Source organism: Pezoporus wallicus, unplaced genomic scaffold (genome assembly GCF_028554395.1).
Source record: "Pezoporus wallicus isolate ANWC-B61680 ecotype Strahan unplaced genomic scaffold, APGP_CSIRO_Pwel_v1 contig_1876, whole genome shotgun sequence".
NCBI classification, from domain to species: Eukaryota; Metazoa; Chordata; class Aves; order Psittaciformes; family Psittacidae; genus Pezoporus; species Pezoporus wallicus.
Genome location: NW_026638337.1, coordinates 1,007,150 through 1,032,678, shown reverse-complemented (window position 1 = coordinate 1,032,678; position 25,529 = coordinate 1,007,150). Strand labels below are relative to the sequence as shown.

Genomic DNA, 25,529 nt, shown 5'->3' with positions numbered 1-25,529 from the left:
CCCATGTGATCCTTTGTCTGAAAAATAGGTAGCAAAAACTTTTCAAGTAGAAAATACCACTCTTGGCTTACCCCTTTAAATTTTCTTCCCAGTCAAACTGTAGTGACCTGTTGTGTTTGTAAGCTACCAAGGATGGTGTGTAGACACCAGAGCCAGAGCAGTGGTGCTGGGAATCACAAGCTCATCTCTGTATCTTTAGACTTGATTAGGGTGCTAGTTTGATATTTTGTTTTTCTTTCCAGAGAAATCTTGCCAGACCATGGGCTAGGTTTCAGTTTTTGTTAGTGTTCTACTTTATCCATGGATGGCACTTGAGATTTGATGACTGGGCTAGCAATTTGTTATGGAGAAAGTAAAGAAACCTCATGCTTTGTTTTTGCATACTTTTTTTTTAATCTGGGTCATGCAGTCTTTTCCCACAATTAACACAGCAAATTCAGATGTCCTGTGAACAGCACTGGAGATGATACTGAGATATATGGGTAGTTAGGAAGATTTTGGTCGAGCCATTCACTGAAATTCATAGAAGTCAAAACATTTGCAAAAGTACATCAGTTCCACTGGTGTTCTGATGTAAAGAAAAAATGAAAACCCTCCTTTTAACCCTTTCTTAAAATGAGGATCAGAGTTTCACAGCTGCAGAGAAATTGTAGAAGCAGGAGGAATCAGCCTGCGTAGGGCAGAATCACCTTAAGCTGGTATCTTAACTCAACATTTTGTATCATGAAACCATGGCCTGAAACTACTGCCTGTCATATCAGATAATATTATACTTGGATTTATTATGTCACTTCATCTTATGTATTGTTTCTAACCTTTTGCAGGGATTGTTTTCCTTTTCTGGTTGCTATTTGTTGGTTTAGGGTGGGGTTGTTGGTTTGGGTTTTTTTGGGTTGCATTGTTGTGTTTATTTTTCCCCCGAGCACCTAGTGTGAGGGAGCTCTGATCCTTGACTTGGCTTCCAGGTACTAGGATAATACAAGTAGTAATCATACCTGCTGCTAAACATTTTCTGCCTTATTTTCATTTGCATTTGTTTGCCTTCAGCTTCCAGTCATTGATTCTTGTTATGCCTTTCTCTGATGGATTAAAGAGCTCTTTAGTACTCACTATTTTCTCCCCAGGAAGGTGCTTTTATCCTGTAATCATGTTACTTCTCAATCTCCCTCTTCCCCCCTCTTTTTAAGATAAACAGATTGAGCTTTTTATAGTTTTCATTATTTTTTTTCACATTCTCAAATCATTTTTGTGGCTCTTTTCTATTCCTTCTCTGTTTTTTTCTATTTAAAAAAGAGACATAAACCTGTATTTTTCTAGTCACATACTTAATTTCTTCACTAGTTATGCCTGTGCTAGCATGGTCAGAAACTGATGGTTTTGCATGATCAGATAAAATAAACAACTACTTACTAGGACTTCAACACATCTGAGTATGTAATTATTAGTGACAGAAAAGGCTGGATCACTTAAAAAAACATTTAACTGCTTCATAAGCTTCAGAAGGGCTATCAGACCAGCAACAGTGGGTGTGCAGGAGAGGTTGCAAAAGTATTTGTGTTGAAGTTTTTAAGGAGACAGAAGCGAAATAAAACTAATAATCTTTATAGTAAAGCAACAAGAATACATCAAAACCCAAAGTGTTAATGGACAACACAGTAATAAGTACTTGCCAAAATTTTGTAGGTTTGAATGGAAAATCTTTGTTAGTAACAGACTGTGTGGGTCTTGGAAAGAGAGACTGAATGGACATGAATATACACATCCCTTATATCTGTTTAATCCCGTAAGTAGCCACTTGCTTATATTTTGAAACCCTGGAATAGTTATGTGATCTGTTATGCTGTAAAAGAAAAAATAACACAGTATCAAGAATATCTTTTGTTATAAAAGCTGTCATCATTAAGTCATATGAGTTCAAATAATCAAAATCCAGAGCTTCAAAGAGGCTCTTGAAAGTTTTACTGCTTCAGTATTTCTTACCAAAGGAGTGGCTATTCGCTTTGATTTTTATCCATGCTGTAGGACAAGGGTGAGTTAAATTTACCCTAAGGAGACTAAGGAGATACCTGCATGGTCAAAGCATCTCAGCCTACCCAGTGACTTTTTATACATAACATGCATATTAACATCTGAATGGAATCCACACTCCCAGATCCATGGAAACCATCAAGTTTTTGTTACATTGAACTACAGAGTATTTAAACTCTCAGTGCTGCAGATCTGTTTAGTGCAAGTTTGTCTAACTTTGCATCTGACACAAATTTGAGGTCACCACATTGACTTTCTATCCGAACTGTCTTGCTTTTTGACTTTGAAAAAAAATGATGCCTTTCATTGTGGCAGTATTCACTCAGTGAAACTTGGGCATATTCAGTAAGGGACTTAAATTTGCTTCAGCAAAATTTAAGTTTATAGAAACATGGTAAATGAGAAAAAGAGGGGAATTAAGAGAATGTAAAAGACTTAAAGTCCTCTAAGACTCCTGAGAAAGGAGTGAAGGTGAATAAGGAAAGAATAGAAAGCCAAGTGGCCTCTAGTTAAGAAAGCACCAATCTAAATAAATTTAGACTACAAGTGTGTGTTAATGAAAAAGTTCAATACCAAGATTCTGCTTGGGGAAGTTGTCTCCCTGCAATGATGACCTGACAGAGCTCTTTTCAAAACAACTGTCTATTGTTGGAAAGAGATGAGAGAAGTGTGCATTCCCTTGAATGCCTTTTGGTATCACAGGCTTAGTCAATACGAAGTATGTAATTTCTTACATCCTAGGTTGCCTCAGTTTCTTCTCTGGGGTCTCTCAAGTCCTGAAGTAGAGTCCTTAAATAAAGGGAGATGACAGCACTGGGAAAGAAGACAATAGAAGGAGCAGGATGGTTAATTATGATAGAAGCTGGACACAGTCTGTAAGAATATTAGCATGACTTCAGTTCTCTGAATGTCCATTTAAGAGGCGATCCTCTTTCCTGAACCAGTAATAAACTGGGATGGCTGCATATAATTTTTGTTTAACCAATGCAGCACCCACTGGAGTATAACATACACTGGATAACTATTCTGGGGGTGTGGAGAGAGATGTGGTGGCTAGAAAAATACTTTGCCATTAAATAGTGCTACTGATCAGTATTTGGTGAGCAGGCACAGCCGCCACAGTGCATTTTCCAGCTTATCTTCTCACCAGAGTATGGGGAAAAAGAGGAGAGAAAGGGGACAGAAAGGAGAGAGATGGAGAAAGGGTAGAATTTTTGAGGCTTCTTCTGCTCTTCCATGATACGTTCTTTGCCCTCCTTAAGTGATTCACTCTGAAAACTTTTAGTACTTATAACCTTCCTTGAGCACCTTATCACATTGGGAAGTTAGCAAGTTAATGAAGTTGCTGAATATGTGGACAATTCCCCGAATGAATGAGAAGCTCTCCATTGTCTGCCATTGCATTGTCAGGGATGAGACAGACACTACTCTGACAAACATATACACTGGGCTGTATTCATTCAAAGGTCAAGACTGTCCTATCAAACTATGCAAGTTACTTTTTGAAGCTCTGTTTCCTCCAGGAGTTCGTGTAACTGCTTGTATGCAGTATAGATGTCATAGTAGATCCTGTGTAGGATCTACCAGGTAGAGCGTTGCATACTGCATCCCCTATTTCTGTGGATATCCACATCCCATAAATTCACATTATTTTCCTGTTTTGTGGAGATAATACTGTGTTAGGACTTCTAATATCAGGGTCTGTGTTGGTGTTAAGGTGTGTTCTACATATTCAGAAGCAAGTGGTTTAGCCTGTGTTGCAGGTACGGATGGAGTCCTGTATAAAGGATCAGAGTTCAGGTCAGAGCGATGTTTGTATATTGTGTATTTTCAGAAAACTGATGGGAATAGAAGCTCTGTCCCAGTGCTATACCTGGCTCAAGGAATCTTTTCAATTTAGCATGCAGCATTGAGGGCTATCTGTCCCTGGATATGAGGCAACATAACTTGTTGAATCTTCTGGGCTGGATAAAATAGGAAGAATGGAATCTCAGATATTTTTCATCATTTTAGGCCTGGTTGGATTCTGTCTGTTCAGGTGTAGAAGTCTAATAGTGGTGTCAGCTTCAGAAACTTACCTGCCTCTAGACTGAAGTGAGAGAAGCTGTGTACTAATGCCTCTAGAAGAGAGTGTCTATGGAGGTGGGCAGCAACATTGTGAGGTTATTAGAAGCAGCTGATAACTGTTACTTGGTGGTGGACTTGAGTGTGCAATCACATAAATAGTCTGGAGATTTTGGAGAGGAATGGAATATTTGAATCAATGTTTCCAGAAAATTGAAGGGATAAGTAGACCTTACACTGCATGTTGTGCTCTCAGCAAATCAAACATCTCAACAGGTCAATGACTTCAGAAATAGTGCAGTTCTGGAAGAGCATTTCTTCAACTCCTTTTTGCTGTTGAAGCTGAACACAGTTCCCATCTGTCTGAAATTCTGGAGGCACTTAAAGAAGTTATGTACTTGTAGATAAGGAATATGATGCTAAAGGAATCATAAATGTCATAATAGTAAATAATTTACATTACTGTTACCATGAAACAGTTACTTTCTATACACATTTTCACTGTAAGAAAATGTTCATGGCATACTGATCCTCAGAAGAAAAGTCCACATTGACGTATCTTCATCAGTTTTTCCCACTTTATGAGCTGAACAGCATGTACAGTATACACTTTTGCTATGGAAATAAGTTTTCTTGGATACTTTATAACAGCTAATTCCTCAAAAAGAGTACAAATTCTAATGTTATCAATTATACAGGTAAAAGCACCGCATAAGTGCTGAGCCTGATTTAAGAGCACGTCAGCTCTAGAAACGATGGAATTGTCTGCAGGGCTCATATGTCAACAAAAATCAGCTGGTTCACACATGAAGCCTGGCGAGGAAATTACTGCAGTGGCACATTTGCCATCTCTGCTCCCTGCCTGCCTCTCCCAGACCCTTTCCTTTAGTCAGCTGAGGCAACCTTGTCTGGCTGCTGTTAACACTCCGCAGTTAACGCTCACACATATAGCCTAGCCAGACAGTCATCCATGCTGAAAGGAAAAATGGCCTTCTGATGCCCTGTTCACTAGGTAATGCTTGCTAATAGAAGGGAGCCAGCAATATATGTGGATTACTTGACACAGTCTGGGCAAATCCATCCAGAAAGGTAAAGCAAAGCACATTCCATGCATTGTTACTATTTGCAGACATGCTAAGTCTCATTTCTTTGAATGGAGTCTTTCTCTTCCAGAAATTATTTTAAGGAAATATTTGAAGTATCTCCTGAGGATTTTAAATAAGACACCAGAGGAAAAAAAATGGTTACAAGTCTACACCTAATGAGCAATTGAAAATCGTGTTCATCTGGGGTGTGTAGAGGCTGGCACTGCAGCCTCAGGAAAAGGGCAAATAACAGCCAGTGCTTTTTCCAAATGCACTGTGAACAACCTGCCTGCTGTATGGCTGGAAGTGTTGGAAAACAGCAGTGAGAACCCGAATCACCAGCAGTTCCAGCATGTGCCCAGGGGCCCTGTCTCTGCAGATGTTTTGCTCTCATTTTGAGCTGGAAATGTAACAATTTTATTGAGAAAGGTTTTCAGATCTCATTAAAAATAGCCTAACAGTAGCTTTGGATTTGACTATAAAGCTAGTTTTCATTGTGCCTGTTTCACTGTAATATTCCCTCAATTTTGACCTGAAGAAACAATGATCTTCTTCTTGGGAGGGAGGATGGAGTGACAAAATCTGGAGGCACCGTACCTCTTCATTGTCAAAGCAAGCTATGAAGTCTTCTGCTTTCCAGCCAAAACCACTGGGAGTAAGCAGTGTCTTTCACAGAAAGCAAAATCTGTAAGAGAAGGTGGTGGTGTGGAACAGCAACCTTCTTGCCCAGGGGATGTGTGCTGCCCCACATCTTGGGTCTCCTGCATCTCCTGGAATTGATGCAAGCTTCTTTTCTCACCTCTGTCAGCAACCACAGCAATGAAGTAGGCAGACTTTCCAAGGTCTGGCTCCTTATATACTGTGACTTAAATTCTGCTGAAGGAGTCTCACCAAGGCATTTCACAAGGTTATTTTGGGAGCTGCATCTCGCTCTTGATAGGCTTCACTGCCAGCCAGGTGGTTTGTACTTCTTGGGATCTCCATCCTTGTTTGTTTTTGCTGGAAGTCTTCAGCTGTGAGCTGTACCGGGAATGAGGTGAAGTGAGAGGATCATTTTAAATACAGTAAAACTCTGTTTTCATCATTCAGTTGGAACTTCTCTGTTTCTACTCAGCAATACACTGGTTAGAAGAATAGGTCTGTCTTTGGAGAGGCCTTCTCTGTTACTTCTAAAGCAAATGCAAACCAAAAGGATGCTTTAAAAAGAGGTTGAGAATACATAGCTGATGTTTCCATCCAAGTTCAGCTTGCTTTGTGTGGAAAAGAAATTGAACCAAAAGGCTCCTTACAAACATTTCTATTAGTTTTTGTAAGTAGCCACAAAGTGTATCGTAAAAATTGAGGTATTTGAAGATACGTTATCTAATAGAAATCGGTCTCATTCTTGCTTTGCAATAAGATGTCCAATCCTTGTGACTTTTCCCAAAGTATGCTCTAGTTTGCAGAACACCAAAATTACTAAATAGGGGTTTTGAAACTTCCTGTGCAGCTATGTACTTTTTTATTATTATTGTTTCTGGAGGACTCACAGTAGGCTGTTACATTTTGACCCGAGTATTCTGTGGGCAAAGCCTCTGTGCGTCAAGTCAAAGGTGGCTCATGTTATCCAAGTGATCTCAGTGATTTGCACCTGTCATCTGGAGCGTAATGTAAAACAGATTTGGACTTGAGTAAGGTTTGCAGAAGGAGGAATGTTTGTAAGGTATCAGAAGGGATATGGCACAACATTACATGAATGTCATATAATCAGAACCTCCTCATCACTTGCATTTTGCTAAATTCTTAGCTCTAGACAACAAGTGGGAATAAATGCCTGCCTTTTCCTGCCTTTTGGGTCTGGTTTTGATGGAAGGAACTTTAAAGAAGTTCAGTATGTGCCAGGCTATCAGCTCCTCCGTACCAGGCCATGGAACCACTTGTGCTTGTTGCAGTTTTCCTCTGTTCCATCTCTATGTAAAGGTTTCAACTTTGAGACAAACCAGCCAGAAAAACCTTTCCCTAAGACAGCAACATTAGTGCTTCTTGTTGTTCATGTATTTTCGCATGATTTCACAATGCAGAGCTGCTCTCTTCATGTGTCCATCGGCACTTCACAAATGAGGCAGTTTTAGAGTCATTACATAGAAGGCTCTTTGACTTCTCTAGGGTACCTTGCCAAATGATTGATAATTGTGAAGGAAGACTTTGAATTCATTTGTCTTCTCAAGAGCAAGATCTTGAAAGAAGCACCAGCTTGAGGTGGGGAAATGTTAGGAGGCGACAATCATAAACCAAGCAGCAACAGCAAGTGGCTCAGGCTTTGGATCCAGAACAGAAATTACTGGACTCTGATCAGATGAATACATCTTAAAAGTCATTCTTCCCTTGTAACGGCTGTTATGCTGGTGATATCAGTATCAGGTCACATTAAGAGATGCTCTGTACAATCCTTAAAAATTTTGTAGGCCACCTAAACATGAAAATAGGACAAATCTGTGTGCGCCAGACCACAAACCCTTTGAAACTTCATGGATAAGAGAGGACTTAAAGAGAACATGGTAATTATGTAGATAGTAAAAATGGACTGTTTGCACATGAACATTTGTGACCATATACCCCTCTCTTCATTCAATTTTGTTACTCAGTAAGTGCACTGATAATGCCCTTCAGGGGAGCACAGTGGTTTCTGATACGTCATAGCAGTGCTCCTCACAAGGCTGTTTGCACCAGTGATGAGTGATGCAGATGTGAAGGGTTATTCCTTCTGCTCGAGTTTTCTACATCTGACTCGTGCAATGCAAGCGACTATAACAAAGGAGCAGGGTGCAAGTGGAGGACAGTGAGATGTGGCCCAGGTTACCAACCTTTCCCCGGCCCAGCCTGCCTCTTGCTGGGGCATGGCTCCAGAAGCTCTGAGGACCCGGGAGACTGCCTGCCTGCCGCCCCCGCTCCTTGCACCCCGGGGGTCATGAAGACAGCAAGCACCTTCCGACTCGTTCTTACTCATTGCGGGGAGCAAAAACCCCGACCCACCCCACAGCGCCGTGCAAGCGGGCAGAGCAGCGCACGCAGCAGCTCATGTGCTGGCCCGCGCCATGAGACTGCAAAGCCGGGTGAGAGGCGCGGGGAAACGCGGGCTCGGTTCCTCGAGCCCCGCTGCGCCTCCTTTTCCGCGTCCGTGAAACTGGACGGCACGAAGCTAGAGGGGAGGGGCGCGGAAAGCGCCCGCCGCTCCGGTGCTCCGCTACCTCCGGGGCCGTGCGGGGATCCCAGCAAGGCAGCGGGGTGCTGCCCTGGAGGCGGGGGGCCGTGGCGCGGCTGGCAGGGCAGTGCCGGCCCGTGCTGCTCCCGGTCGGCGGCGCAGCACCAAGCCGCTACCTCAGAACTCCAACTCCCGCCGCCGCCCGGCTCCCTCAGCTCACTTTTATATTTGCGCGCCCTTTCAATCTTCAGTGACGTGTCCCGCGCCGCTCCCAATCGGCTGAGCTCTCTGGTCAGGACAATGGAAGGGCTTCGGCCAATCGGCGCGGCGGCTGGCTTGGCGGCAGCCAATGGGGATGGGGCTGTGTTGAGAGTAATGTTACCAGCGTTGAGAGTGTGAGGAGGCTGCGTATCGATCCCGCTCTCACAGCCATTGCGGTGCACCGGGCTACACAGGGACCCAGGCAGCGCTGGGGCCGGGCGGGCGGCCGGGGTAGCGTCTCTGGGGCTCGGGACCGAGCTAGGGCTGCGTGCCGACTGTGACACCGGTGAGTACGCGCCGGGGGCCGCTGGGCTGGCCGGGCGCGCTCGCTCGCTCGCTCGCAGCCGGGCGGTGAGCCGGTGCTGGCCGCCGTGCCGCCGCAGCTGCCTGGCCGCGGAGCGCGGGGCAGCGCTGGCTCTGGCTCCGGCACACAAAGGCGAGCCGAGCTGTGCCCAGGAGACCCTTCCCTGGCGGAGAGCCCCCCGGCCGGGGCGGGGCGGGGGCGCGAGGGGCGCGGGCGGCTGGCGACTTCGGAAGCGGGGCGGCGGGAGGGAGGAAAGGAGGAAAGGGAGACGGGCGAACGCAGCTGCCCGGGCGGGGAGCCGTGGTGACCAAGGGTCGCCCGCCGCGGGGGGCGCGGGCCGCGCCGTGCCCCGCCGTAAGCCGCTTACGGTACCTCGCCGTAGCCATCGCTGCGGCGGCGGGGCAGCTGGCGGGCACAGGCGCGGCGAGGCGGCGGGGGGCTTCGGGCGGGCCACGCCGCGCTGCCGGCCCTCGGCGAGCCAGCGGGGAGCGCGGGGGCAGCGGGGCGCGGGTCGGGGAGCCGCTGGCCCCTCGGCCGCCCGGCTGTAACATGGCTGACGGGAGCCGCGAGCGAGAAAACAAGGCGAGCGGCGGCGGAGCAGAGAGGCGCTCGGGCGGGCGGGGGCGCAGTTCGGGGGAACTTTTTTTTCTGCAGCCGCCGCCGCTCTCCGGAGCGCGGGGCCCGCGGCCCGCGGCCCAGGGGCTGCGCGGCTCTGCGGGGAACGGAGCGAGCGGGGGTCCCCGCCGGGGCTCTGCTCGCGTCGCCGGGGCTCGGGCAGGCGCTGGAAGCGCGCCGGCCTCGCCCCCCTCAGCTCCCCGCTCCCACCCACCTCTCCCCGTCTACCCCCCGCCCGCCCTCCCCCGGCTGCAATGGCTGAGTGTGTGCGCCAGGGTAGCGGGCGCGCTCACACAAAGGGAAGGGAGGAAGGAGCCATGTTCTCTGCGCGGCGGCGAGCGCGGGCGACGCCAGCAGCGGCCATTCCGCACCGCCCAGCCGCTGCCGACGCCCCCGCGGGACGGGGGTCGCCGCCCTGCCCCGCCGCTGTCCCTCAGCGGGGGTCCCGCGGCGTGGCCTGCCCGCCGGGCCGCGGGGGGGTGTGGTGGCGGGGAGGGGGGGGCGGGCTGCTCCGTCTCCTCAGCGTACAAAATGGAAGGAGACTCGGCGGCGGGTGACCTCCTCCGCCAGGAGCCTGCGCCATGGCGGCCGCCACCGCTGCTGCGGCGGCGCAGGCCTCGCCTCAACGGGCAGGCCTCATGGCGGCGGAGAGCGGGGCAGGCCTGGGGCGGCGCGCCCAGCTGTGGGGGCACGGGGACGGCGGCCGGGAGGGCGCTTTGTCCCGGGGCTGCGAGCGGTGGCCGGGAGAGGGGGTCGCCGCCTGCGGGCAGCCGCAGCCTCGGCTGCCAGCGCTGGACATGTGCTCGCTGCCCGTCGGCTGGGGGCCCTCGTGTGAACGCAGAATAAAACTTCCACAGCTCCTTTGGCATAACCAGACTCCTTTTTTTCCCCTTTTCTTCTATTTTTCTTCATTTTGTCTTCTTCCCCCACCTCCAGCAGGTCTTTTAAGGGACTTGAGAAGTTTTCTGAGCCCCCCTCGCAGGGGAAGCGTCCAAAATGGCGGGAAGGAGGCTTTTAAACGCCAACTCACTGTCGCAGCGCCGGCGTTGCGGTGCTTACTCCTTCCCACAGCCTGTGGAACACCCCTGCCCCGGCCCTCCTGCCTGCCCCCCGGCCGCTAGGCAAGCCCGGGATGCCGGTTGGCTCTGGAAACATCTCCATGGCACGCAGGAGCCGCTCCTGGTTCTTCAGCCCTCTTGTTTACTTGATAGAAACTTCAAACCGGACGTGTTTAGTCACAGAGCAGAAATCTGTTTCTGTCTATCCGCCAAACCGATAGGAAATACTGCTTCTGTGGCAACATGGGCAGGCGGTGCGTGCCACTCGTTTCTGTCTTTTCTCAAGCGTTTCTTTCAATTCCTGCTGAAGAGCTGAGTTTGTCAGTGTGCAAGTGGCTTTTTCCAGGGAGCTATGAAGAAATACTCTGAATGTCTGACTCGGGTGTGAAAGTTTCAGGAAGGTGTTTTTCATTCCCTCTCAGACCCTGAAAGAGTCAGATAGTCATTGTGGGGAGCAGCTCTGCCATTCGTATGTAAATGTCGTACTTTCAGCATCCCTGGCTTGGTTATAACATGTTTGACTGAGTGGTGTTTCATTCCTGTATTTCTAGGTACGCACACAAAGGGAGAATAGGCTTTTGCAGTATACGGAAAAGAAGGGTGATAATTTATGGCATACAACATTTAAAAAAAATAATACACGTATTTAGTAAATGAGCATCCAAGGCTTTCAGGGGAGGGGGACAGAAACACGGGCTGTAGGAAGAGAGAATTCGGTAACCCAGAGGACCAGCTGAGACACGGTAGTCTGGTACTTTTTCCTTCCTTTCATTACAACTTATTCTTTTCAAGCATATGATTGATACACTAGCAGTGATCACCACTAACTGCAGTCTCCACTGCAGTAGTTGCCTTCAGATTGCTTAGAAGGGGCATTTTTATTTGCAGGGGATCAGACCTGCATGTTTTGAAGGCTGTTTGAGATGTGAAGTTTCTTGTGTCTAGGTCACCTCAACCAGTGGTGGCAGAAATCTGCCATAAATTATCCATAAGAGAAACTTCTTCCCATCGTACGATCTCTGAATACTGCCCCAACGGGTTGTGTTTGGTCTGATCCTTCATTGTGGCTTATTCTTCCCACCTTGGTTTGTAGCAAGTACAGGTTTTAAAGGTGTCTTTTTTTCACTTTGTTACAGAAAATCATCCAAAATGGGCAAAGGCGATCCTAAGAAGCCGAGAGGTAAAATGTCTTCATATGCCTTCTTTGTGCAAACCTGCCGGGAGGAGCACAAGAAGAAACATCCAGATGCTTCAGTGAACTTTTCAGAGTTCTCAAAAAAGTGCTCAGAACGGTGGAAGGTAGGAATAACCACTGGGGATCCGTGTTGGTACCCCCGATGATTATTTTAATCAAAACCCTAAGTGACTGCTTTGTGTGAAACTATCCGAGACTGTAAATGATCTCTTTAAAGTTCAGGTTTTAGATAAGTATGAAGTGCAGTTACAAGATGAGTGGTAACAGTCCACTGTTCTTGCCTTACCTTTAGCTCCCACAACTCATATTTTTGAATGGACTTGGATATGCTTATGAATCTTAACATACCATTCCGATCCTTATGGGTTCTTTCCAAGTTGACATACTTTGTGATTGTAATTGCCTTCCAGACTATGTCTTCTAAGGAGAAAGGGAAGTTTGAAGATATGGCAAAGGCCGACAAGCTTCGTTATGAAAAAGAAATGAAAAACTATGTACCACCTAAGGGGGAAACAAAAAAGAAGTTCAAGGATCCAAATGCACCGAAGAGGCCTCCGTAAGTAGATTTCTAGTTTTAGCTTATCTAGTTCAGGACCATCATACTGGAGTGTATCTGTAAGATGATCATGTTACCCCGGTTTAGGAACTTCAGAAATACAAAGATGACATTGATTTTCCTGACCAGTAGCATAAAGATGGGTTGAAATTTTAGTTAGAAATACTAGGTCTTTATTTCCAGGCTCATATGTTATCAGAGCTGGAATAATGTCAGCCTCTGAAAGTAGGTACAAAAAACCAACAACGTGTAGTTCAGATTTTTTTCGATTTCTGTTAAGAGCATAAATTCTAGTGTAAAATGGCAATGAAATACTTCAAGCCCTACTCTCGTCACCTGCTTGAGCAAAGTTTTTGATTGGCAGCTCACTTAAAATTACAGCCTTTTACACAGAACAGATTAGAGGGATGATCTTGACAAAACCAGCTTGGAGAATTAAAACTTCAGTCACTACAAAACGACAACTGACTTCGGATTCACCTCCTACTCAACATCAGTACTTGGTAGCAATACAGTTTTCGTCTGTGTATGTATTAAGTGGAGCTAATGCTGAAGGGAACAGGGAAGTTCCAGTAGAAGTGAATGTTCTTACTTGGGCTGATGCTGTCATCTGAAAATACTAAGTTTTGTAATAAATAATGCAGCTTCTCCATCTTTTAACAGTTCTGACTTAAAATTTTCTCCTCTGGCATCATGCACTTGTTTTTTGAGATGTTGTCAGCAGATGGTATGCAAAATTTGCCCTTCTGAGGGTCCTGCTGAAAATCGGACCAGATGTGTGGCATTACTTAAGAAACAAGGATGCGTTAAGTTTTCGAAGTAGTTTGTTCAGTTTTAATGCTTTCCGTTGTCATTAATGTTTGTCTCGCTTGAAGGAGCTTTTCCAAGACACTCTTTAAGAAAAAGCAGCTAGGTTCATAAAACTTTGAGTCTAAAATTAAAATAATGTTTTCTTTTTTTAACTCTTTAGTTCGGCTTTTTTCTTGTTTTGCTCTGAGTTTCGTCCAAAAATCAAAGGAGAACATCCTGGTCTGTCCATTGGGGATGTTGCAAAGAAACTGGGAGAGATGTGGAACAACACTGCTGCAGATGATAAACAGCCTTATGAAAAAAAGGCTGCCAAACTGAAGGAGAAGTATGAAAAGGTAACATTGACATTTATGGAGATGTTTTGGGGAGGTCAAGCCTTAATTTAGACTTTTTTTTTTCCCCTTCTTACATACTCTGATGCTGCAAATTATAGTATGTCAGTGACAAATTTGATCGTATTTATTGGAAAATACCCTCAGAATAAGGAGGCCTGAAGTTTGTTACCGTAACACTAAGTTGCAGTCCCTTGTGTTCAGCTGTTTGCATTCATCTGTAGTTCAAGACCATTAGTGATGGCTTGCCGGATGCCATGGTGTCTCTCATTATTGGAACCACAGGTCACAGCAGTATCTGAGTTCAGTTGTTAGTATTAAGTAACACAAGTGAAGAATAAACTGATTCTCCCTAATTTTGGAGGGACTGATGAGCATCCCTGAATGTTAAGATTACCAATACACAGCTTTCTTAAATATATTCTTGGGATAATGTCAAAGCACTAACGAGATACTAGTTTTAGACATGTTTTTCCCAGTACCTGGTTTGTACCCAGCTACTTTCTAGTAATTAAGCATAGTTAATAAACATACGAAGCAGCATGTCATATAATTTCTTTGATTATTAAAGCTAAATCCCCCCACCATGATGGGAGCTGTGGAACTGCTTTGCACACCCAGGGTAGCACTTTGTGGTTTTATTTCCAGAGGCAGATTCCCATCCTAGCACAAGGAAACTTAAGGGAGGAGGAGATCCATGTTAGCATCCCCAGATGATGCTTTACAATGGATCAGCAGCTACCTATAACTAATGTATACCACATATATATATATATAGCCATTTGTGTGCTGTGACCTTCCTCTGGTATTTCTCCTGTTGGCAAACAAAACCACTTTAAAATTACAGCATTTTAGTGATCAAGGTGGCTCCTTTGAGTCCTAATTATGTGCTGGAGAGGAATTGCAGGTCTCAAAGCTTTCTCACATTGTCCTTCCTGTGCAGCTTAAACTCTTCAGCATGGCAATTGTTTGTATGTACAGCCAAGGCAACTCAGAAGAGACTTTTTAAGTGGTAGAATTATTAATCTTTGTTCCCAGGTACTGATCTCCACTAGTACTGCCTGTATTTCTTAGAATTACAAATGGGATTTCACTGCTTGATTTGGTGGATATCGTATCTTCTACAGATTCCATGCTGAGCTTTGAGAGAGTCTGCAGGAACTGAGATTAGTGGTGTAATGTTTGCTGGGTGGGGAATACTGGAAGGTTTGGGCCATCTGCATAAGTGTGTTGATGTTTCTCTGTTGCTGGTATGTTTCAGTCCTGTAGATTGATTCTGTTACATAATTGTTTTTGTTACTTTGGCACAAAGTTGGGAATCACTGTTTTTCTGACCTGGCCTTCCAGGTACAGTTTTGACTTCCCTGTAACAGGAACTGAATTTTATGCATTATAAATGACTGAAATAAATTTATTGCATGCAGAAGGTGGCACTGTCTACCCTTTAATCAAGTTATACCTTTTATTTTGTAAACTTCAGTTAGGCAGAATTCTGTATAACTGCTCTTCACTGGGGCGTAACATTGTGAATATTAGGACATGTCATTCCAAGGTGTTCTTGATGGCTAATTACAATCTTGTGCCTCAAACAAGGATTTTCCTGTGCCTTTCCTTAGGCATTGTAGAATTTAGGGCTACAAAGGGACCTTAAGAGGTCTCCCTACTTCATTTCCTTATGGGACAGTGGGCTCAGCTGTGGTTTTACAATCTGAGGCAGCAGCTTTCCCAGAAGTTTAATAGCAGAGGCTTCTCAGTGTGTTCCAGCTTGCCGGTATCATTTCTGTGTTAGAGGGTTCCCCTTTTTCCAGCCTTGGGCCTCAGCTCCCTTTGTAACTGCAGCTACAGTGCCCAGTCCTACCCCTGTGGATGTGGAGAAGGGGCAGATACCTGGGGGTGGGGGGCTTCGTTTAGCAGTTGCTCAGAGCACTTGGCTGGTTACATCTTTGAGAGATTCTTCCTGCTTTTCTCCTCCAAGGATATTGCTGCATACCGGGCCAAAGGGAAGGTTGATGCAGGCAAAAAAGTAGTTGCCAAGGCTGAGAAGAGCAAGAAGAAGAAGGAGGAGGAGGAAGATGAGGATGAGGATGAAGAGGATGAAGATGATGAAGAAGAGGAAGAGGAGGAGGATGAAGATGATGATGATGATGAATAAGTCTCTTTTAGAGCAATTTCTTTCTTGTCTATAAAGCATTTAACCCCCCTGTACACAACTCACTCCTTTTAAAGAAAAAAAAAAAACAAAAACAAAACAAAATTGAAATGTAAGGCTGTGTAAGATTTGTTTTTAAACTGTACAGTGTCTCTTTTTTTGTATAGTTAACACACTACCGAATGTGTCTTTAGATAGCCCTGTCCTTAGTGGTATTTCAACGGCCACTAACCTTGCCTGGTACAGTGTGGGGGTTGTAAATTGGCATGGGAGTTTTAAAGCAGGTTCTTGTTGGTGCACAGCACAAATTAGTTCTACATGGGGATGTAGTTCCTTTTTCATCTTCAGTTGTCTCTGCATCATAAAAAATAATTGTTGTTCTGTTAACTGAATACCACTCTGTAATTGCGAAAAGGAGAAACAAGAAAAGTTGCAGCTGTTTTGTTGACATTCTGAATGCTTCTAAGTAAATACAATTTTTTTTTTATTAGTATTGTTGTCCTTTCAATAGGTGCCCTTGGAAAAATCATCCTTTTTCTTTTCTCTTTTTTTTTTTTTTTTTTGAGGGGAACTCATCTTTTGCTTTATTGAATGCCCGTATGGGATCACGGGAATATTACAGTTTTCATCTTTAATATAACCAGCTGATAAACAAAGCTTTGATCTGCATACCCTGCATAATCGGGATAGGGTAAGAAAAGAAATATGTAGGCATGTAATGAATGAACATTCTTCCATAACTGGAAACAAACCAACAAAAAAATTCAATCTCAACAACCTGAAACTTGCTCAGATTTTTGTGAAATGTAATATTCTAGTGAGTTGCATGAGTTTACCAGTCTTGGAGAGTTGAGAAGTATAGAGTTCAATTTTACAGGAATGGAATACTTGGGGGGCGAGGGAGGGCGGGGAGGGAGGGAATGTTCAATTTTGTCCTCGAAGGACCCATAGGAAGAGCGTATGCCCGTCTGGTGTGGAGGCATTTACAGGTGTGATTCCGTTACCGTGTAATGGAAGTTGGATTTGTAAATCTCTGGACACTTGCGAGCGATGACCATACCTAAAATGTGTAAAGTTAAAAGCATGAAACTACCATATTATTTTTTGGTGACAGGTCTGGTGATGGCCACGGGCTTTATACCATGAAACTCTCCTGGTAGCAAATGGCCCACGAGAAATGAATTTTCTTTCTAAGATTTCTATAAATGGTACCATTATTATTTGTTAAATCTATGTAAATTCATATTTGTATTCTTGAAATTCTAGTTTTAGCCCTTTAAACAAAGCTGTATATTGTCTCAAATTGAAAATGAGATAAGATGTATTTTTCCTGTTAGGTTTTATACCGCACTCTTGATGTTTGCCCATTTTTAAGTTAAATATAGCTGTATGGAAAAGTACATTTTATTAAATTTTGCATTAAAAAATGAAATGTTTATGGTATACCAACAATGTCTAATTTGGTCAACTATAGTTCTCTTCCAAAACCAAAGCTAAGGGGTTTTTTGCATATTTAGTAAAACTTCAAGTGCTGGCAACTGTAACTATTTTCACATATACCTGCTTACCAGTCTGGGGGACAATTTGGCAATTTTGTGGTTACAAAATTATGGTTCTCTTAAGTGCCAGTGTTTAAAAAAAAAACAAAAAAAGGCAAAAAAAAAAAAAAGGCATTCTTGTAATTTTACACGCTTTTGTGATGGAGTATTGTTTTGTTATACAATTTTGACTTTCAGATTCTTATTTCAATTTGCATTTATGTATAACTTCAGGAGAAATATTGAACATCTGAATCCTGGATGATACTAATAAACTAATAATTGCAGAGGTTTTAAATACTTAGTTAAATGGCTCACTTAATATTCTAAGGGGCTTTTTTGTGTGTGTGTTGGTGTTTGCAGCTATGCACATCCCTGCTTTCTGTTCAAGGCAGAACAATGCTATCCATGAGGTCTTGGGATAGAAAGCTTAGGACAGAGTTTGTTTTTTTCTCCTTAAACTGCATATCGACCGTTTAAATGCTCATAACTAATTGCAAATAAATTTTCTGTGCTGAAGGGTTTTTTTGTTTCCCCAGGTCGTCAGAGGAAAGTAGACGCGTTCCTTGTTCTTGGAACAAACATGCTTAATGAGATCCCTGTAATGTTGTGCCTTTGTTCTCGGTGCTTGATGCTGACAGAAGTAACCTAGAGGACTCAGCTGATGTTAAAAGATGAGTAGCAAGCACTTCCCCAGCAGCCAGGCGTGGTGTTTGCATCGACTGTTGGGGTTAGCACATTGATAACAAACAGTGTGCTCAAGGCTGGAGAGGGTAGGTAATACAATCATTACAAACTCTACTTTGTGACTATGAGACCCACCCAGTGCTATGCTGCAGGGGTGGATGGTGGCTGGGAGGTGCACCAAAGACTGGACCTCTCCAGAACAGCTGTTGCTTTCTCATGAGCAGTTGATACCTGTCTAAATCATCTGAGCTTGCACATGTGTATTGGACTGAAGTCTTGTGTCTTCCAGAAAGCTGTTTTGAAACAATGAAGCTCCTATTTCTAAAGGGGAAATATCACGGGTAAATTAATTCTTATAAAATCAAGAGTTCAGAATTGATGCTGGAAGGGACCTCCCCTTTCTCCATCTGTGGTCCTCTGTGAGTTACAGCTGTTACTCCTCTTGGTTGAAATTCTACCTCATTCTGAGCACCCATGTGTCCAACTTGACTGCTGTGGGATTGCTTGATCTGAGGTCAGTTATTGCTGACATTGAATCTACCTCTGTGATTTGTAAAAGCTGGTGATCGCTGAGGGATGATGAATGGTGAAACCGCAACCGTTTTGCAGTGATTCCCTACGAGGGAACTGGGTAGCACTGGCATCACTGTCAACATGAAAAACATTTCCTGCAGCTTTAACCGTCACATAAATGCTTGATGTAGAACAAAAAAAAGGAGGCCTTTCCTTTTCTAAACAAAAAAAAAAGATTGGTTTGGAGATAACTTGAATGTTAGTGGTAGTAATGCCTTCAGTGCCAAATGAAGTTATAATGATTTCATGGTGGTTTATCTGAAGTTGGTTCTGAACAGAGCTGCAATTGCAGCCACCTGCTTTCTAGGTATGCTCTGTAGTTTTAAACTGGTTTAACTAAGTGTACAGATGGTGTTCATCCCTTCTGCTGTGTGTTCAGTAATCACACCGGCTCCAGCAAAAAGTTGAGCTTACTTAATAAAGTGAATCTGTCCCAGCAGATGGGCTGCTAGAAGCCTGAAGGAACAGCTAACCAGTGGCTGAAAGGATTCCTGCAGCTTATTTAGGGTGATGCTGGCCCAGAACCCCTTTACAGCTCCTTTTACCAGTGTATCAAACCCACTGTGAAGGAGAAAAGGCTGAATAATAGCTGGGTTTAGGCATGCTGGAAAGCAGGGAGATGAGTTTGAGGAACTTCACCAGAAGAGGAGCTGGGTGGATTGCAGCCACACCTTCAGGTTCTCTAGATGGGTGATAAGCCAAGCTTGAAAAAAAGCCTCTCCTAATTCTTGCTAGCCTAAGGGTTAAACCTGTTAGAATAAACATTCCTGTTCTGCCTTCCCAGCTACGCCTGACAGAAGATGAAAGGAATAAAGCGGATGGATAGCATTGAGTTAGAATACATTATTCAATATCAAGTGTATCAGCAACATGGCAAGATACAAACATAATTAATACAAGAGACAATTAACATTCACTATTTCCAGGCTCTGCCTATAGCAGCTGAGCAGCTACAGGCTTTTGGGACACAAATGTGCTGATTGTTTTGTCAACAGCAGTGAAGTGCCCAGTATCTTCAAATAACATTCCTTCCTTATGCTCTTCAGCTTACCATCGCCTGGACTTGACTAGACCCTACAGATAACATCGTTTGGGAGATGCTGTAGAAGAAAACACTGGTGTGTGGCATTTTCCTTTGGAAGGTGCTATAGACAATGTTTTAGCCCCTGGAATACCTCAAGGTTTTTTTTTTACAAAGGTGCCAGTCTAATGCAGTGCCTGAATGTAGATATTTATTGATAAATTCTCCCCAGCATTTGCTACAGAATTGCACCCTACATTGAAAACCACTCCAAGATGGTTTCAGTTTAGTCTAGCATAGGTTCACTTTAAATTCACACCAGCCTTTGCTCCAAAGTAATGTACTTGTGGACAAACTGTCAGATTTTCTTCCAATGTCGGAGTAAAAACCCAAGAAAAGTAAATCTCCGAGAGGTTTGTAATGTTTTTCAGAAGATGTCTTGCATTTCTCTGTATGTCATGCTTTGGCTTTTCTTTTGACAGTGCTTCAAGCAGAAAAAGACGTTTTTTTTTTTCCTCCAGTGAATTTATTATTAAGAATGAAGGTCAGATTGCTCTTAGGACTGCTTTGTGCTCTTGAAAAATACAGCGTGGCTTCTGCTTCGAGAGCACCTAATTTTGAAATCAATCTGGCTGAAGCAATTACTATTAAAGGTGACCCGCAAGAGAGACAGGCCTTTCCTTTTGTCACTTTGGGATGGAATAAAAAGACCAAAGCTATAAATTAGCTTAGTCTACCTGTTCACTATGTCAGAAGCTGAAGCCCTCCCTGCAGCAGCAGTGCTTGAGCTCAGGCTAAGCAATGAGAAGTTGGAGGAGCAAGATGGGCAAGTGGGATGTTCAGCTACGCCTTTTGAAATCTTATTTATATTACTAAATCATGTTTGAATTAAATGAACATTCGGCATAAAGGGAGTTCCATAAAGGAATGCTTCCCGCAGCCTTTCATTTATTAAAGTGGCAGAAGCTCAAATCACACATTTCTGACCTCCTCAAAGTTCCTCAATCAAAGCAGGAAAGGCCAAACGCTGTAGCTCAAAGGCCTGGAAAGGACCCAGCTCCCCACACACCTTACAGCAGCAAGAGGTCACCCTTTAAATGCTTATTGCAAGATGCTGCTCAAAAAATTGGCTTCTCAAGGGGAAACTGAGGATGTGCTGCAATCTTTGGCGGGTGTGTTTGTTAGCAGGAGTAAGAATAACATTGTCAAACAAATCTCTTGGAAGAAACTCCAGCCGAGGTGTAACATCCCAGACACCTCCTGCTCCTTCCCAAATCAAAATGTAAGAATGCAAATAATAACTTTATGGGGAAAAGCCTCCCTTGCTGAAGTGCTGGGGTTGACCGTACTTTTTCTTAGCCCAGCCCAAGGGGAAAATGACCGTTCTTTAAACTAACACCAGCCAGTTGCACTCTGGATGGTGCAGGCTTGCAGCAATGTTGGGGTACTGACAATGGTTCAGGGGCTCTGAGAGCCCCTTCCCTGCTGCCAGCTCACTCCTAGGGCTGGGGAGACGCTGAGAATGAAAACCACTGTGAGGAAGGACGGCATTGAAGAGCTGGCAGGCGCCCGTTCACAGGCATACCATGCAGAGTGTAAGTGGTGGGTCATCCCAGGGTGAGGGGCTGATGCCTGGAGTTTGGAATGGAGGCGTGAAGGGAGCGGAGCGGCGGGCTGCAGAATGGGATCACAGGCACCAGCCCTGGGAAGACAAGCAGAATCACAGTGCTCTTCTTAAAAAAGCTCAGAAGTTTGTGTGGTGCCGATTCCTAGGGGAGAGAACTTCCCTGCAAAACGTGCGTTAGCAAATGATTGAATAACAGTGACTCATGTTTCATTATCAGACTTGTCTGTAGTGGCGCTTACACTTGTTCTAGTTTTGTTGACACACATTCCTACTGACGCCTTCCAACAAGGAAGATGCCGTGAACAAGCACTGCATTGTAAATCCAACGCTGGAAATGCAGGTGAGGATTGATCCCAGCCTGAGCCCTTCAGCACAGGAGCAGCTTCAGCAGCAGGTTTGGGGGATGGGAGAGTTTGGGTTTGGTGGCAAAATGCTGGTGGGTTTCTTTTGGTGGGGCGCAGCACCTGTGTTGGCGTTTGGGTGTTTTACAGGCCAGACTCCTTAGGTCCTGCCTGGTGCTGATGGCTTGTCCCATAGTCGCACTCTCTACAGGCAATGTATACCTGGCTCCCAGGGGGAGGCTGCCTGTGATAGGGACCCCTCCTTGCACCAGTGTGGCCGTGACTGAGCCTTCTTCCAGCACCGTTTCCTTTGAGGTGGAAGAAGGAAATGATCTATTCTGGGGGAGCCTTTGTACCAGATGTTCAGTGGCGGCAGCGTCATCTCGAGCGCTGTGTGCGCTGCCTCTGTGCAGGAGCACCCAGGCTCTGCCTCCCTGCCTCTGCCCTGCAGCCACCACTATCAGCCCCACTCTGGGGTAGGAGTGAGTCTGCCTCCCCCCCGGCTGCTGGGGGCTGGATCCCTGTTCCCAGGTTGGACAGGAGGGTTGTCCTGCAGCCCCACAACCCCCAGGCAATCAGTGCCATTCCTGTGGTGCCAGAGGTGTCCAGGGACACCCACCAAACCATCCTGAATGCTGGGAGACAGACCCGCATAACAGGGGAAAAAAAACCCACTCTGTTGCCACATGGTGCAGCATCCTCAGGATGTGCTGCTGGCTGCCTTTGGTGTCCCTGGTCTGCCGGCCTTGATGCTCCTCTTTGCTTTGTCCCTTGTTCCTACTGACGTCGGTTTTTCTTTCCATCTGAATCATTTAACGTGACTCTGGAGCACAATGGGGCTGTGATTTTTTTCAAAGCCACCAGCCTGCAGGAAACAGAAGGTCTCTCAATAAGAGGGAGGCTCTTGTTACAACTTCCCTCTTATTTACTGTTCCCAGTAGCAGAGAAGTAGAAAGACAATGAATGAAATGGAGGATTAATCACACGTAGCACTGAAATATAAACACGGGGACTGCAAGTCCCAGAGCAGTGCTCTGAGCAATGGCTCGTACCCACTGCCTGCAGAAACCCCACAGCAGCGAGGCCTCCCGGGTCCAATGACAACAGGCAAAAGGCAGAGGAGACTCCACCGGCAGAGTTTCAAAGGCCAACATGCAAAATGTGGATTTTATGTGGATTTTCCTGTTCAGCACTCTCCAAACTTGAGTTCAAGGTGATATCCCAGATGCTTAACCGTCAGCCTGTGACTCTTGAGGAGGAAACTCCCTTTTTTTCCCATTTTTCTGTGTTAAAACAATAAAAGTTTGGGATAACTCCACCATCCTACAGAAGGCTTCTAAAAATGCTTCACAGACAAGCTCCTGTCCTGCACGGTTGCGTAGCTTTGCTCCCGCTAGAGGTTGTGGGCGTTAGGCTCACTCCCCTTTTCTCTTTGCCTTTGGGTTGGTGTCCAAGCACTGATCCCATTCCTCATTTGTTTGGGTTTTTTTTTAAATCAGACCCGTGCCTGTATTTGGCTTTCAGCTGCACATGTAGAGTGTTCACACCAGCCTGTGCAAAGGTGTTGAGCACCCCAAGTTAATTAGTAATAAGTTAACCTTGGTCCTCAAGCAGGCTGTTTGTGTGAGGCCGATTGCCCCCATGCAGTTCAGTGAAGGTCTTCAGTGAAGCAAAACTTTGGGAAGAAACATGAAAACGGGGATGGGTGACACAGCTCAAACCGCCTGAAATGTCTTTAATGAAAAGCTGGTTTCTGTTATCTGAATATCTGCACCTGACAGGGAGCTGCTGCTGACTTTTCTGGCCTTTAATGCATTTCTGGCATTCAATGTGAGGGCTGAGGTGAAGCAGAGAACACAGTAAAGCTGATAGAGACATTGCTCCCGGTCCTCACTCGCAAATCCAGGCAAACCTCAGAATTGCTCATTTTATAGCTCTCTTTAGGAAACAGACATGAAGAAGTTAATGAAAATTTATTTGGGCCACCTGCAATAATAAAACTGAAGTAACCTAAGCCTGAAAATACCAGGATGTGCCTGTAAGTGAGTAAAAAAGCTGGAGCATGTGGTACAATTAAGATAAAACCCAAACCAAACCAATGCGTGTTAATGGAAGACTTGGAGGATTATGCGAATCAAAGTCGAGATCGCCAAAGCTCTGGTGCTGCTGAACTCATCCCTGCCATAACCCTGCTACCAAGCCTCTGCCCTGCTGGGACCACCGAGCCCTGCTGAGGGCTCATCCTGGCCTTGCCTTCCCCTTGCCCAAGGGTTTCGCAGCTTTGCTTTCTCTTTCTGCTTTGCAGGGCTGGCCGGGTTGCAATAGCCTCCATCGATTATTTACACTGCTTGCACAGAAATCACAAAGAAATATGTATACTTTTTAATATGAGAATATATATTTTTAATACTACTGCTAAGGCCACGCTGGTGCTGCATTAAATCAGTCAGTGATACCCTTTTAAATGCCCTTTCTAAATACCTTTCGAGAGGTATAATTTAAACACAGCAAAGGCAGGTACCCCTGGCTGGGAGACCCCTGTGGCTCCCACCACTCCGAGCCCCTGCCACTCCAGGTAACATATCTCCAACGCTTGATATGCCAGTAATTCCCTGGTGAGGAGAAAGAGGTGAGGAAGAGCCGCCTGGGGTCTCTGGTCATGGTATGAGTGCTTCCCAGATGGGTCCTTCATTGCCTGCCTTTGATTTTACGTATTTTAGGGTAACTGGTAATAGAGAGCTCCTGAGCAACCCAAATTTGGACAGTCTTTGGGGATCCAGATAATAAACTTTGGGAAGGGTCTGTTTTTCTTCTCCTTCCACCTGCTACAGTGGAGGTTGGATGAGCTCAGGTCAGAATGGGGGTTGCTGCTGTGCCCTGCTGGGCTCCCTCTTGACCCTGCTGCTGTCAACGCAGTTCAAAAGATGCTCTTCCCAAAAGCTGCAGTTCCTCAAGGCAGTGAAATACTGAGGTTGTCTGAATAGTTCATCCCTATAAAAACCAAACCCCTCCGCTCCTTCAGGAAGATTTAGAACCTGTGCCTTTTCCATGGGTGTTGATGGTGCTGGGTACTGAGGAGCCTGCAAAGAGATGACAATGAGAAACAAACCAGTTCCTGCGCCTCTGCCCTCTGCGTCCCTGCCGTCCCTAAGACCCCATTGTCCCCACAGCTCCATTATCCTCATGTCCCCATGGGTGGCAGGTACAGACAGGTGCTCTTGGCATCTATGCTCCTTTTGGAAACCCGGGATGTGCTGCCTGCCTGCCTGCTGCTCATCCCAGTGTTATTATTCCATAGCAAACATGTTGCATGCCATAATGAGTAAGAGCTGCTGGGTCCCATGGTTTCGACCTCCCAGACAGACATCCCAGTGCTTTCACAGGCATTTTTCCAGGGGTCACTTGAATTCATGGGAATGGGAGATGTTAAATGTGCTCTGAATATGATCAGAAACACTTCTGTAGAATGCTAATCTAGAAAGTGTGCTGGGGTTTTTCTCCCTTTACTCCCAGCTTTCTGGTTTGAGCACCCTGTTAGCAGAAACTCAATGAATCTTCATGAGAAGGCTCCTGAAGCCTATAGGGCTTTGCCTGCTTTGTGTACTCAGTCACGACTGCTCTAGCAAGTCACCAGAACTTCAAAAAGTATCCATAATACAATAGCTTAAAAAATAAAATGGATTCTATCTTGTCACAAAGGCTGGGGCTCTGTCCCTGCAGGTCTCACAGGCTTCAGCCTCCCTGCCAAGGCTGCGGGGTGTAGGACCCCAGCCAGGAGCCTTAAACCTCACCCCTCAAACTAAGGGTAATTCAAGGGAAGGTGCGTGCTCAGTGTCTCACCCCACTGGGGTGAGAAGAGTGCAGGCAGAGGGATGCAAGTTCCTGCCCCACATCCCAGCTGCCTGGCACCCCGCTCCTCTCCTGCGTCCCTTGTGACTGTGTGAGTGATAGGAGCTGTGCGGTGGTGACGGCTCCCCAGCATTCCGGGTGTTTGATCCGAGGAAACCACCAGTAAGCCAGGAAATGTCCAGATTACATCACAGGCAGAGTTCTTTTGGAGTGCTTGTTAAGGGCCGTTCCTCTGCAGTGCGGTCCCAGCTGCTT

At 45.4% G+C, this 25,529-nt stretch overlaps 1 protein-coding gene and 1 long non-coding RNA gene across 3 annotated transcripts; one reads left to right on the top strand and one right to left on the bottom strand.

The window, feature by feature from the left end:
- Positions 1–1,588: 1,588 nt before the first annotated feature.
- LOC130599711 (uncharacterized) lies at positions 1,589–4,537 on the bottom strand. Of its 2 annotated transcripts, XR_008972291.1 has the most exons (3): positions 3,902–4,537; positions 2,763–2,841; positions 1,589–1,840 (listed from the first exon to the last, which is right to left on the bottom strand). It is a non-coding gene; the product is annotated as an uncharacterized LOC130599711 (long non-coding RNA). The 2 variants fall into 2 exon arrangements; XR_008972290.1 differs by lacking the exon at positions 3,902–4,537 and having other exon boundaries at positions 2,763–2,862.
- Positions 4,538–8,722: 4,185 nt separating this feature from the next.
- On the top strand, positions 8,723–17,474 carry HMGB1 (high mobility group box 1). Its single transcript, XM_057410398.1, has 5 exons — positions 8,723–8,905; positions 11,733–11,895; positions 12,202–12,347; positions 13,318–13,492; positions 15,465–17,474. The coding sequence occupies exons 2-5, from the start codon at positions 11,746–11,748 to the stop codon at positions 15,639–15,641; spliced, it is 648 nt and encodes a 215-aa protein (XP_057266381.1). The 5' UTR covers positions 8,723–8,905; positions 11,733–11,745; the 3' UTR covers positions 15,642–17,474.
- The last annotated feature ends 8,055 nt before the right edge of the window (positions 17,475–25,529 follow it).